Source organism: Scyliorhinus torazame, chromosome 1 (assembly GCF_047496885.1).
Source record: "Scyliorhinus torazame isolate Kashiwa2021f chromosome 1, sScyTor2.1, whole genome shotgun sequence".
NCBI lineage: Eukaryota > Metazoa > Chordata > Chondrichthyes > Carcharhiniformes > Scyliorhinidae > Scyliorhinus > Scyliorhinus torazame.
The window spans coordinates 420104507-420120417 of NC_092707.1; the positions used below are offsets into that span (position 1 = coordinate 420104507).

At 49.2% G+C, this 15911-nt stretch overlaps 1 protein-coding gene across 1 annotated transcript in view; it reads right to left on the bottom strand.

Annotated features, from left to right (window-relative positions):
- The window catches only part of LOC140412292 (junctional adhesion molecule C-like), a 158153-nt gene extending 142652 nt beyond the window's left edge, over window positions 1-15501 (bottom strand). Inside the window, exon 1 of the mRNA XM_072500816.1 lies at window positions 15408-15501. Within this exon, the coding sequence (XP_072356917.1) occupies window positions 15408-15459 (52 nt within the window). The 5' untranslated portion in view covers window positions 15460-15501. The remainder of the gene's footprint in view (window positions 1-15407) is intronic.
- Between the last annotated feature and the right edge of the window lie 410 nt (window positions 15502-15911).

The window sequence follows — 15911 nt, forward strand, 5'->3', positions numbered from 1 at the left end:
TCCACACACACTGCTGTAAATCCCTGATCCACACACACTGCTGTAAATCCCTGATCCACACAAACTGCTGTAAATCCCTGATCCACACACACTGCTGTAAATCCCTGATCCACACACACTGCTGTAAATCCCCGATCCACACACACTGCTGTAAATCCCTGATCCACACACACTGCTGTAAATCCCTGATCCACACACACTGCTGTAAATCCCTGATCCACACACACTGCTGTAAATCCCTGATCCCCACACTGCTGTAAATCCCTGATCCACACACACTGCTGTAAATCCCTGATCCACACACACTGCTGTAAATCCCTGATCCCCACACTGCTGTAAATCCCTGATCCACACACACTGCTGTAAATCCCTGATCTCCACACACTCCCTGATCCACACACACTGCTGTAAATCCCTGATCCCCACACACTGCTGTAAATCCCTGATCCACACACACTGCTGTAAATCCCTGATCCACACACACTGCTGTAAATCCCTGATCCACACACACTGCTGTAAATCCCTGATCCCCACACACTGCTGTAAATTCCTGATTCCCACACACTGCTGTAAATCCCTGATCCCCACACACTGCTGTAAATCCCTGATCCACACACACTGCTGTAAATCCCTGATCCACACACACTGCTGTAAATCCCTGATCCACACACTGCTGTAAATCCCTGATCCACACACACTGCTGTAAATCCCTGATCCACACACTGCTGTAAATCCCTGATCCCCACACACTGCTGTAAATCCCTGATCCACACACACTGCTGTAAATCCCTGATCCACACACACTGCTGTAAATCCCTGATCCACACACACTGCTGTAAATCCCTGATCCCCACACACTGCTGTAAATCCCTGATCCACACACACTGCTGTAAATCCCTGATCCACACACACTGCTGTAAATCCCTGATCCATACACACTGCTGTAAATCCCTGATCCACACACACTGCTGTAAATCCCTGATACACACACACTGCTGTAAATCCCTGATCCCCACACACTGCTGTAAATCCCTGATCCACACACACTGCTGTAAATCCCTGATCCATACACACTGCTGTAAATCCCTGATCCCCACACACTGCTGTAAATCCCTGATCCACACACACTGCTGTAAATCCCTGATCCACACACACTGCTGTAAATCCCTGATCCCCACACACTGCTGTAAATTCCTGATCCCCACACACTGCTGTAAATCCCTGATCCCCACACACTGCTGTAAATCCCTGATCCACACACACTGCTGTAAATCCCTGATCCACACACACTGCTGTAAATCCCTGATCCACACACTGCTGTAAATCCCTGATCCACACACACTGCTGTAAATCCCTGATCCACACACTGCTGTAAATCCCTGATCCCCACACACTGCTGTAAATCCCTGATCCACACACACTGCTGTAAATCCCTGATCCACACACACTGCTGTAAATTCCTGATCCACACACACTGCTGTAAATCCCTGATCCACACACACTGCTGTAAATCCCTGATCCCAACACACACCGCTGTAAATCCCTGATCCACACACACTGCTGTAAATCCCTGATCCACACACACTGCTGTAAATCCCTGATCCACACACACTGCTGTAAATCCCTGATCCCAACACACACCGCTGTAAATCCCTGATCCACACACACTGCTGTAAATCCCTGATCCACACACACTGCTGTAAATCCCTGATCCACACACACTGCTGTAAATCCCTGATCCCCACACACTGCTGTAAATCCCTGATCCCCACACACTGCTGTAAATCCCCGATCCACACACACTGCTGTAAATCCCTGATCCACACACACTGCTGTAAATCCCTGATCCACACACACTGCTGTAAATCCCTGATCCCCACACACTGCTGTAAATCCCTGATCCCCACACACTGCTGTAAATCCCTGATCCACACAAACTGCTGTAACTCCCTGATCCACACACACTGCTGTAAATCCCTGATCCCCACACACTGCTGTAAATCCCTGATCCACACACACTGCTGTAAATCCCTGATCCCCACACACTGCTGTAAATCCCTGATCCACACAAACTGCTGTAAATCCCTGATCCACACACACTGCTGTAAATTCCTGATCCACACACACTGCTGTAAATCCCTGATCCCCACACACTACTGTAAATCCCTGATCCACACAAACTGCTGTAAATCCCTGATCCACACACACTGCTGTAAATCCCTGATCCACACACACTACTGTAAATACCCGATCCACACAAACTGTTGTAAATCCCTGATCCCCACACACTGCTGTAAATCCCTGATCCACACAAACTGCTGTAAATCCCTGATCCACACACACTACTGTAAATCCCTGATCCACACACACTGCTGTAAATCCCTGATCCACACACACTACTGTAAATCCCTGATCCACACACACTGCTGTAAATCCCTGATCCACACACACTGCTGTAAATCCCTGATCCACACACACTGCTGTAAATCCCTGATCCACACACACTGCTGTAAATCCCTGATCCCCACACACTGCTGTAAATCCCCGATCCACACACACTGCTGTAAATCCCTGATCCACACACACTGCTGTAAATCTCTGATCCCCACACACTGCTGTAAATCCCTGATCCTCACACACTGCTGTAAATCCCTGATCCACACACACTGCTGTAAATCCCTGATCCACACACACTGCTGTAAATCCCTGATCCACACACACTGCTGTAAATCCCTGATCCACACACACTGCTGTAAATCCCTGATCCACACACACTGCTGTAAATCCCTGATCCACACACACTGCTGTAAATCCCTGATCCACACACACAGCTGTAAATCCCCGATCCCCACACACTGCTGTAAATCCCTGATCCCCACACACTGCTGTAAATCCCTGATCCCCACACACTGCTGTAAATCCCTGATCCACACACACTGCTGTAAATCCCTGATCCCCACACACTGCTGTAAATCCCTGATCCCCACACACTGCTGTAAATCCCTGATCCACACACACTGCTGTAATTCCCTGATCCACACACACTGCTGTAAATCCCTGATCCACACACTGCTGTAAATCCCTGATCCACACACACTGCTGTAAATCCCTGATCCACACACTGCTGTAAATCCCTGATCCCCACACACTGCTGTAAATCCCTGATCCACACACACTGCTGTAAATCCCTGATCCACACACACTGCTGTAAATCCCTGATCCACACACACTGCTGTAAATCCCTGATCCACACACACTGCTGTAAATCCCTGATCCCCACACACTGCTGTAAATCCCTGATCCACACACACTGCTGTAAATCCCTGATCCACACACACTGCTGTAAATCCCTGATCCATACACACTGCTGTAAATCCCTGATCCACACACACTGCTGTAAATCCCTGATACACACACACTGCTGTAAATCCCTGATCCCCACACACTGCTGTAAATCCCTGATCCACACACACTGCTGTAAATCCCTGATCCATACACACTGCTGTAAATCCCTGATCCCCACACACTGCTGTAAATCCCTGATCCACACACACTGCTGTAAATCCCTGATCCACACACACTGCTGTAAATCCCTGATCCCCACACACTGCTGTAAATTCCTGATCCCCACACACTGCTGTAAATCCCTGATCCCCACACACTGCTGTAAATCCCTGATCCACACACACTGCTGTAAATCCCTGATCCACACACACTGCTGTAAATCCCTGATCCACACACTGCTGTAAATCCCTGATCCACACACACTGCTGTAAATCCCTGATCCACACACTGCTGTAAATCCCTGATCCCCACACACTGCTGTAAATCCCTGATCCACACACACTGCTGTAAATCCCTGATCCACACACACTGCTGTAAATTCCTGATCCACACACACTGCTGTAAATCCCTGATCCACACACACTGCTGTAAATCCCTGATCCCAACACACACCGCTGTAAATCCCTGATCCACACACACTGCTGTAAATCCCTGATTCACACACACTGCTGTAAATCCCTGATCCACACACACTGCTGTAAATCCCTGATCCCAACACACACCGCTGTAAATCCCTGATCCACACACACTGCTGTAAATCCCTGATCCACACACACTGCTGTAAATCCCTGATCCACACACACTGCTGTAAATCCCTGATCCCCACACACTGCTGTAAATCCCTGATCCCCACACACTGCTGTAAATCCCCGATCCACACACACTGCTGTAAATCCCTGATCCACACACACTGCTGTAAATCCCTGATCCACACACACTGCTGTAAATCCCTGATCCCCACACACTGCTGTAAATCCCTGATCCCCACACACTGCTGTAAATCCCTGATCCACACAAACTGCTGTAACTCCCTGATCCACACACACTGCTGTAAATCCCTGATCCCCACACACTGCTGTAAATCCCTGATCCACACACACTGCTGTAAATCCCTGATCCCCACACACTGCTGTAAATCCCTGATCCACACAAACTGCTGTAAATCCCTGATCCACACACACTGCTGTAAATTCCTGATCCACACACACTGCTGTAAATCCCTGATCCCCACACACTACTGTAAATCCCTGATCCACACAAACTGCTGTAAATCCCTGATCCACACACACTGCTGTAAATCCCTGATCCACACACACTACTGTAAATACCCGATCCACACAAACTGTTGTAAATCCCTGATCCCCACACACTGCTGTAAATCCCTGATCCACACAAACTGCTGTAAATCCCTGATCCACACACACTACTGTAAATCCCTGATCCACACACACTGCTGTAAATCCCTGATCCACACACACTACTGTAAATCCCTGATCCACACACACTGCTGTAAATCCCTGATCCACACACACTGCTGTAAATCCCTGATCCACACACACTGCTGTAAATCCCTGATCCACACACACTGCTGTAAATCCCTGATCCCCACACACTGCTGTAAATCCCCGATCCACACACACTGCTGTAAATCCCTGATCCACACACACTGCTGTAAATCTCTGATCCCCACACACTGCTGTAAATCCCTGATCCTCACACACTGCTGTAAATCCCTGATCCACACACACTGCTGTAAATCCCTGATCCACACACACTGCTGTAAATCCCTGATCCACACACACTGCTGTAAATCCCTGATCCACACACACTGCTGTAAATCCCTGATCCACACACACTGCTGTAAATCCCTGATCCACACACACAGCTGTAAATCCCCGATCCCCACACACTGCTGTAAATCCCTGATCCCCACACACTGCTGTAAATCCCTGATCCCCACACACTGCTGTAAATCCCTGATCCACACACACTGCTGTAAATCCCTGATCCCCACACACTGCTGTAAATCCCTGATCCCCACACACTGCTGTAAATCCCTGATCCACACACACTGCTGTAAATCCCTGATCCGCACACACTGCTGTAAATCCCTGATCCACACACACTGCTGTAAATCCCTGATCCACACACTGCTGTAAATCCCTGATCCCCACACACTGCTGTAAATCCCTGATCCACACACACTGCTGTAAATCCCTGATCCACACACACTGCTGTAATTCCCTGATCCACACACACTGCAGTAAATCCCTGATCCACACACACTGCTGTTAATCCCTGATCCACACACACTGCTGTAAATCCCTGATCCACACACACTGCTGTAAATCCCTGATCCACACACACTGCTGTAATTCCCTGATCCACACACACTGCAGTAAATCCCTGATCCACACACACTGCTGTAAAACCCTGATCCACACACACTGCTGTAAATCCCTGATCCACACACACTGCTGTAAATCCGTGATCCCCACACACTGCTGTAAATCCCTGATCCCCACACACTGCTGTAAATCCCTGATCCCCACACACTGCTGTAAATCCCTGATCCACACACACTGCTGTAAATCCCTGATCCGCACACACTGCTGTAAATCCCTGATCCACACACACTGCTGTAAATCCCCGATCCCCACACACAGTGCTGTAAATCCCTGATCCGCACACACTGCTGTAAATCCCTGATCCACACACACTGCTGTAAATCCCCGATCCACACACACTGCTGTAAATCCCCGATCGACACACACTGCTGTAAAAACTGATCCCCACACACTGCTGTAAATCCCTGATCCACACACACTGCTGTAAATCCCTGATCCGCACACACGGCTGTAAATCCCTGATCCACACACTGCTGTAAATCCCTGATCCCCACACACTGCTGTAAATCCCTGATCCACACACTGCTGTAAATCCCTGATCCACACACACTGCTGTAAATCCCTGATCCACACACACTGCTGTAATTCCCTGATCCACACACACTGCAGTAAATCCCTGATCCACACACACTGCTGTAAATCCCTGATCCCCACTGTCATGATATTCAAACACACACATCATGATAGACACACCAACAGACAAATCAGAACACACAACACCACAACCAATGACAGAAAGATATAAAAGCACAGACACGACCCCCGGTGGTCAGTATTAGCTGGAGAGGAGGACCAGGACAGACCTGCTACACGACACACTCAGGGAGACAGCACGTGCAGAGTATCCAGAACGAACTGTATAATAAGAGTTAAAATACAATAGAGTTGTACCACATACAACTGTGTTGGCTCATCTGTGCACCAGAGCACCCAACACCACATGGTACAGGAGTGGATCGATACCTGCCGGCATACCTCAGTGTACAGAGACAACCAGCAGTGCCCAGGCAAAATGATAGAGCTCCCGGTTCCGCAGCCGCTCCAGTGCCACGGCGACCTCCACGAAAACTGGCGGCGATTCCGGCAAATGTTCGAATTGTTCCTGGTGGCAGCTGAACTCCAAGACCTGGATGATAGCGAAAAAATTGAATTTCTCCTCACCATCACCAGTGCAAGGGCAAGAGAAACATTCACAAGGTTCAGGTTCTTCAGGAGGCAGCAAAGGTACGATTACCAGGCAGTCCTGGACTAATTCTCCAAGTACTGTGAAGAAAACACAATCCAATCGGCAAATAAAGGTAAGAAAAGCTGCAGTACTCACCTCGTGGCCGGGATCCCGGAGCCCGAATTCCCAGAGGCCGAAATCCCGTGCCTGAGAGAGGGCTGGGTCGAGGTCGGCGGCCATCTTGCTAAAGGTATCACGCTAGCACAGTTGCGCGAGCAGTGCGCAGAACCGGAATATTCGTTTGCGTATGCGCGAGATGCTGCGCATGCGCAGTCAAGAAAACGGCCATCGGTAAAGGAACAGCGATCTGAGCATGCGCAGTCGCTTCCTACGTGCTACATACCGAGCGTCAGGATGTCAGAGGCCCCAGACTGCACCAATTTAAAGGGGAAACGTCCCAAATCCAATTTAAAGGGGAAACGTCCCAAATCAAAAAAACAAAAACCTGTTAAAGCTGTAAAACAACCTTCCGTCACCTGGAATGACAGCACATTGCCGCAAATTGACCCAGGAGATGAATTTGACCTCCGAAGAACTCTCCGACAAGCAGTTACCTACGCACAAGCCAATGATTCCGACCTTGAATACTTCGATGACGATCTTTACAGTGTTTCCGGACCTCGCGAGCCCAATGATAGCTCCGTGGTCCTATACGACTATGACTCGGACGAACCTTTCGTGTTGCACATTGGCGGCCCCCACATTGAATCCGACGCAGATGCGGATTCATTTTTCGGATTTGAGGATCTTCAATCCAGCAGATATGACGTTCCAACTTATCAGTACCGGATGATGCTGCAGCCTGACATTAACAGACAGGGAGCGCTGCAAGCACATGGAGAGCGCCCTGCTGCCACACAGAGCGTGGTCCACGTCCCGCTCAGCGTTCCCGACTCTATGAAAGAAGACATGCAAGACTCCAGAGCGCAGTCCTCGCATGAACCAGAAGTGACTCCAGTGTCACAAGCCTCCACAGCAAGCTCGTGGACAGCCTCCACAATTGCAGAAACGCAAGACTCCAGAGCGCAGTACTTGCATGAACAAGAAGTGACTCCAGTGTCACAAGCCTCCACAGGGAGCTCGTGGACAGCCTCCACGATAGAAGCAACGCAAGACTCCAATGTGCAGTCCTTGCAGGAACAAGACCATGAGGGTCTAGCAACCTCTCCTGACCAACCAGCGGCAGACGATGCAAGTCTGCCATGCTCACGTGAACAGCAAGAAGGCTATAACAGCCTACCATGCTCCACTACACAGCAGCATGACCATGACGGTCTCTCATGCTACAATGAAGGGCACAGCGCTGAAGACTGTTCAAGCCCAACTGAAGACAAGCCAAAGGAATCGCCTCGTCCAAGCCCGAAGAAAAAAGGTTTATGCGCTGACCTTCAGGATCATTATAGCCGAACAGAGATTAATAATGCTGCACGGCCACAGAAGGATGCTGAGGATTTGCTAAAGAAATTAATTGAATGTTTAACTTGCAAGGAGCAGACTGAGAATTGCCAGTGTTTTAGTACGGATCGAAAAAATGGACAAGACATTGATCCTCAGGTAATGGAAATAACACAACCTGAATCATATCTACAGCAGGGACAAATGTCTCCCTTCAACACAAAACCGCAAAGTCCCAACTTCGGAGACCAGCAGTTAGTCAGTAATGACTCTTCAAACCTTGAGGGGAACATTAATTGCATTGAACCTATACACACTCCACTGATAAATGAGCAGAACATTGGAGCAAGAATCCTGAGGACACCGACATCGAGTAGCCAGATAACGAATTTAAAACCCACAGCAGTTTCAAGTGAACCAAGTGTGCTTTCCACTAATGGTGAAGATGCAGATAAGGTCGACCCGATTATCCATTGTACCACACTAACCCCAGTGATTAAGCAGTTATGTATGGGGAGTATAATGTGGGCAATTGAGAACAGTAAAAGAGAGACTGTGACCATGCCAGTCCCAGCAAAATCAGACCCAGAGACCATGAAGGCATGTACATTAGACAAAGATACATATGAGGTACCTGAGAAGAAAAGTGAAACGGAATGTTCTTTGGAAAATAGTACAATGTCGATAGAAACATTGGATCCTATATTCGAGACCATACATATGGGAGAATTTGGGGGTAATAAACAAGGTTCTGCAATGTCTGGGGGACGATTTAAAATTCCAAAGAAGAAAAGCCCAAATGAAGGACAACGGCAAGACAATGACAGTCCACCGACATGGTTTGCACCACCAGATGAAAACTCTGACAATTTACCCAACCCTAGTGAACAGCAAGCTGCTAATGAGGATCTATCCACGGGATGTGAGACGAGTGACGACAGCATCCCACTTCCCATGCAAAAGGTGCAAGGTGACAGACCTCGCCTAGTGCGTACCGAGGCACTCGACGATCACGGTGGGACCACTGACGACTGCTGTGGCGGCGCACCGCTTCCACCCTCGATGGCTCGAGCCTCTCCACTGGTTGGTGCATTCCTGCATGTTCCGACTCCAGAAGTGCAGCTTCAGGGAATCTCGGCTGCCTCCAGTGAACCTGCTGGGACTCCGGACGGGGAGCATCGACGGAAGGCAGACCGGACTCCAGATGGGGAGCAGCCAAGCGCCGACTCTGATTCGCGCACGCCAGACCTTGCTCCGGACGGGCGGTGTCGCGGCCTCGGTGATGGCACGCTCAGGGTGACGGCGGATGCCACGGCGACAGGGAATGGATCGCGTGGCAGTCCCACTGGGTCGGCAGTGGCAACCAGCACCGGCGGTCCAAGATGGACACACCAATTCGCGCCATCGCCAGACGTTGATGCGAGCAACAATTCTCTCTCCAAGGCGACATGCTTCGACGTTTCTCTGCGGAGTCGCCCTTCCGGCACAGCAGGTGGCCGGAACCAACGTGCACGGTCACGGCCAACTTCCACATCTGGCACAGTCATCGCCTTGCATGATATTAGTGATGGTGCTACTTCGATGGCAACGACCCATCGGCTACAAGATGCCGTCCACCACAAACATAAAAAGAAAAAGGACTCCACCTTGTTCCTGGCATGCAGGGCGGATGGATTGGTGCATAGGCGCAATCAGCGAGCTTTGCGCCACCTTCCACGCTCGCAACTGAACCGTACGCACACGCCGGATCCTCCACTGGTTCCCAAGGATGACTTTGTGGAGATGCCATGGATCATGCCCCTTCCATCGCCACCAGAACCAAACCACAGCCAAGGCACCACTAACAAAGATGTTGAATGTTATATTTGCACGAATGAAAAACCAAGCACTGCACGAAGTACAACAAATGGAAAAGTAGAGACTTCGGCAACAGCATCACCTCCAACAGTCCAAGGTGAACCAGTGTGACCCCAAATCTCCACAGCTGAACCGGCTTGAGGACCAGCCCATTCTTGAGGCGGTCACCCACTAGACTGGACTTATAACGCTGTTCATACGTTCAAAAAGTAAAACACTTCGTTATTATAACCTGTTGTTGTTTATTGTTCCAGATATCGTCTGACCGGACCACTGTTCAAGTTTTTTTTTTTCTCTCTCGCATCCATGTTTAGTTATGGTACAACCTTGTTAGTGTGACGCACCCGACATCGCCCCATGTAAATAGTTACGTCATATACACACGCTGTACACAACACACACACACACTCTTAGATGCACTCACGACACAATTATATTTATAACCACGTAGGCACATATCTTTGTAAAAAGGGGGGATGTCATGATATTCAAACACACACATCATGATAGACACACCAACAGACAAATCAGAACACACAACACCACAACCAATGACAGAAAGATATAAAAGCACAGACACGACCCCCGGTGGTCAGTATTAGCTGCAGAGGAGGACCAGGACAGACCTACTACACGACACACTCAGGGAGACAGCACGTGCAGAGTATCCAGAACGAACTGTATAATAAGAGTTAAAATAAAATAGAGTTGTACCACATACAACTGTGTTGGCTCATCTGTGCACCAGAGCACCCAACACCACAACACACCCTGCTGTAAATCCCTGATCCCCACACCCTGCTGTAAATCCCTGATCCCCACACACTGCTGTAAATCCCTGATCCACACACACTGCTGTAAATCCCTGATCCACACACACTGCTGTAAATCCCTGATCCCCACACACTGCTGTAAATCCCTGATCCCCACACGCTGCTATAAATCCCCGATCCACACACACTGCTGTAAGTCCCTGCTCCACACACAATGCTGTAAATCCCTGATCCACACACACTGCTGTAAATCCCTGATCCCCACACACTGCTGTAAATCCCTGATCCCCACACACTGCTGTAAATCCCTGATCCCCACACACTGCTGTAAATCCCTGATCCACACACACTGCTGTAAATCCCTGATCCCCACACACTGCTGTAAATCCCTGATCCCCACACACTGCTGTAAATCCCTGATCCACACACACTGCTGTAAATCCCTGATCCACACAAACTGCTGTAAATCCCTGATCCACACACGCTGCTGTAAATCCCTGATCCCCACACACTGCTGTAAATCCCCGATCCCCACACACTGCTGTAAATCCCTGATCCACACACACTGCTGTAAATCCCTGATCCACACACACTGCTGTAAATCCCTGATCCACACACACTGTTGTATATCCCTGTTCCACACACACTGCTGTAAATCCCTGATCCCCACACACTGCTGTAAATCCCTGATCCACACACACTGCTGTAAATCCCTGATCCCCACACACTGCTGTAAATCCCTGATCCACACACACTGCTGTAAATCCCTGATCCACACAAACTGCTGTAAATCTCTGATCCACACACGCTGCTGTAAATCCCTGATCCACACACACTGCTGTAAATCCCTGATCCACACACACTGCTGTAAATCCCTGATCCACACACACTGCTGTAAATCCCTGATCCACACACGCTGCTGTAAATCCCTGATCCACACACACTGCTGTAAATCCCTGATCCACACACGCTGCTGTAAATCCCTGATCCACACACACTGCTGTAAATCCCTGATCCACACACATTGCTGTAAATCCCTGATCCACACACACTGCTGTAAATCCTCGATCCACACACACTGCTGTAAATCCCTGATCCACACACACTGCTGTAAATCCCTGATCCACACACACTGCTGTAAATCCCTGATCCACACACACTGCTGTAAATCCCTGATCCACACACACTGCTGTAAATCCCTCATCCACACACACTGCTGTAAATCCCTGATCCACACACACTGCTGTAAATCCCTGATCCACCCACACTGCTGTAAATCCCTGATCCACACACACTGCTGTAAATCACTGATCCGCACACACTGCTGTAAATCCCTTATCCACACACACTGCTGTCAATTCCTGATCCACACACACTGCTGTAAATCCCTGATCCACACACTGCTGTAAATCCCTGATCCCCACACACTGCTGTAAATCCCTGATCCCCACACACTGCTGTCAATCCCTGATCCACACACACTGCTGTAAATCCCTGATCCACACAGTGCTGTAAATCCCTGATCCCCACACACTGCTGTAAATCCCTGATCCCCACACACTGCTGTAAATCCCTGATCCCCACACACTGCTGTAAATCCCCGATCCCCACACACTGCTGTAAATCCCTGATCCACACACACTGCTGTAAATCCCTGATCCACACACACTGCTGTATATCCCTGTTCCACACACACTGCTGTAAATCCCTGATCCCCACACACTGCTGTAAATCCCTGATCCACACACACTGCTGTAAATCCCTGATCCCCACACACTGCTGTAAATCCCTGATCCACACACACTGCTGTAAATCCCTGATCCACACAAACTGCTGTAAATCTCTGATCCACACACGCTGCTGTAAATCCCTGATCCACACACACTGCTGTAAATCCCTGATCCACACACACTGCTGTAAATCCCTGATCCACACACACTGCTGTAAATCCCTGATCCACACACGCTGCTGTAAATCCCTGATCCACACACACTGCTGTAAATCCCTGATCCACACACATTGCTGTAAATCCCTGATCCACACACACTGCTGTAAATCCTCGATCCACACACACTGCTGTAAATCCCTGATCCACACACACTGCTGTAAATCCCTGATCCACACACACTGCTGTAAATCCCTGATCCACACACACTGCTGTAAATCCCTGATCCACACACACTGCTGTAAATCCCTCATCCACACACACTGCTGTAAATCCCTGATCCACACACACTGCTGTAAATCCCTGATCCACCCACACTGCTGTAAATCCCTGATCCACACACACTGCTGTAAATCACTGATCCACACACACTGCTGTAAATCCCTTATCCACACACACTGCTGTAAATCCCTGATCCACACACACTGCTGTAAATCCCTGATCCCCACACGCTGCTGTAAATCCCTGATCCACACACACTGCTGTCAATCCCTGATCCACACACACTGCTGTAAATCCCTGATCCACACACACTGCTGTAAATCCCTGATCCACCCACACTGCTGTAAATCCCTGATCCACACACACTGCTGTAAATCACTGATCCACACACACTGCTGTAAATCCCTTATCCACACACACTGCTGTCAATTCCTGATCCACACACACTGCTGTAAATCCCTGATCCACACACTGCTGTAAATCCCTGATCCCCACACACTGCTGTAAATCCCTGATCCCCACACACTGCTGTAAATCCCTGATCCACACACACTGCTGTAAATCCCTGATCCACACAGTGCTGTAAATCCCTGATCCCCACACACTGCTGTAAATCCCTGATCCCCACACACTGCTGTAAATCCCTGATCCACACACACTGCTGTAAATCCCTGATCCACACACTGCTGTAAATCCCTGATCCCCACACACTGCTGTAAATCCCTGATCCACACACACTGCTGTAAATCCCTGATCCACACACACTGCTATAAATCCCTGATCCACACACACTGCTGTAAATCCCTGATCCACACACGCTGCTGTAAATCCCTGATCCCCACACGCTGCTGTAAATCCCTGATCCCCACACACTGCTGTAAATCCCTGATCCCCACACACTGCTGTAAATCCCTGATCCACACACACTGCTGTAAATCCCTGATCCACACACACTGCTGTAAATCCCTGATCCACACACACTGCTGTAAATCCCTGATCCACACACACTGCTGTAATTCCCTGATCCCCACACACTGCTGTAAATCCCTGATCCACACACACTGCTGTAAATCCCTGATCCACACACACTGCTGTAAATCCCTGATCCCCACACACTGCTGTAAATCCCTGATCCACACACACTGCTGTAAATCCCCGATCCACACACACTGCTGTAAATCCCTGATCCACACACACTGCTGTAAATCCCTGATCCACACACACTGCTGTAAATCCCTGATCCACACACACTGCTGTAAATCCCTGATCCACACACACTGCTGTAAATCCCTGATCCACACACACTGCTGGACTCTTCATGGCCTCTGAAGCAGATTGTCCCTGAACCCAATCACATGAAACTAGCCAGTCCAGTGCGAGTCTCCACGGAAACTGGAAAACTGCTGAGAATTCCACTAATCTTGGTCATGTCCACCCGGCACCCAGACTCCGCTGCCACCCCACACCCCTGGGTGCCCTCCACCCCTGGTATCTATCTCCATTAGATACAAACAGCAAAAGAGAGAAAGTTCCTTGGCCTTCTCCTCACTGCCCTACTTGTCACAGTGACGTGTGTTTACAATGATGTACAATCCTGGGAGTGATCAGCTCTATACAATGGGAAAGAAATATATTCCATTTACGTAGCACCGCTCACATCCTTCAGACAAGCAGTTCATTTTCAAGGTGCTGACTATTGTGAAGTTGGAACATTTGGCAGTCAGTTGATGCACATCGAGCTCTCACAAAGCAATGGGATAAATGAGCAGACCGCCCATTGTGTGATGTTGGACAATCAGCCGAGATTGAGGCTCAGTCTCCAGAGTGGGTGTGGAGCTGCGTTCCCAATGGCCACTGTGGGTCTCGAGGAGGAAAGTCCCGACTGGCCGGCCTCCTCAATCGATGTCCGGAATGACCAATCCAAGTGGGACTCAGCCTGACGGGTGCTCTTTGGTGTCCAAGAGCAATTTCACAACGTTCCACATGAAATGCCAATGCTTACGCTGAAAGGATTCTGGATTCAGGAGAAATCTTGGGAATGGATCCTGCTGGACTGGAAATTCCGGAATATTCAGCACAAATAGAATAGTTGAGAGGGACTGAGCAGATACAGGAATTATCACGCGGGGGCGATTCCTGGTTGTCTATCACATACTCAGGAAGAAACTGTGTGAATTCACATCCACATTGAACAAGACACATCAGAGCTCACTGAACAAACTGAGACACATACTCACCCAGAGCGACACAGAGGGACAGGGCCAGAGCCAGGAGCATCTTACACATCATTTCAGAATAAAGATCCTGTTCCTCGAGACTCGGTCATTTGCATTACCAACCGTGCAGCAAAGTCAGGAAATATTAATGTTCCAAACATGACTCCAGGAAGGGGAGGAGCTAATAGGAGGGTGACAAATTCTCACATTCACGGCTTCGCTCACACGACTGGAGCTGAGCTGAGGTTGGGAGGAAGGAAGTTACTCAATAGCATATCAGAATACTGGGTAAACTCAGCAGGTCTGGCAGCATCTGTGGAGAGAAAAACAAAAAGGATCAGGAGGGAGGAAAAAGGTCACAGTTGGAAGTTGTTGAAATAAATATTGAGCCCTGAGGGCTGTAACCTGCCCAATCGGAAGGTGAAGTTCTGTTTCTCCAGTTTGTGTTGGGCTTCACATTGCAACAGGCCAAGGGCGGACAGGTGGACATGAGAGCCAGGTGCTGAGCTGAAATGACAGCGACAG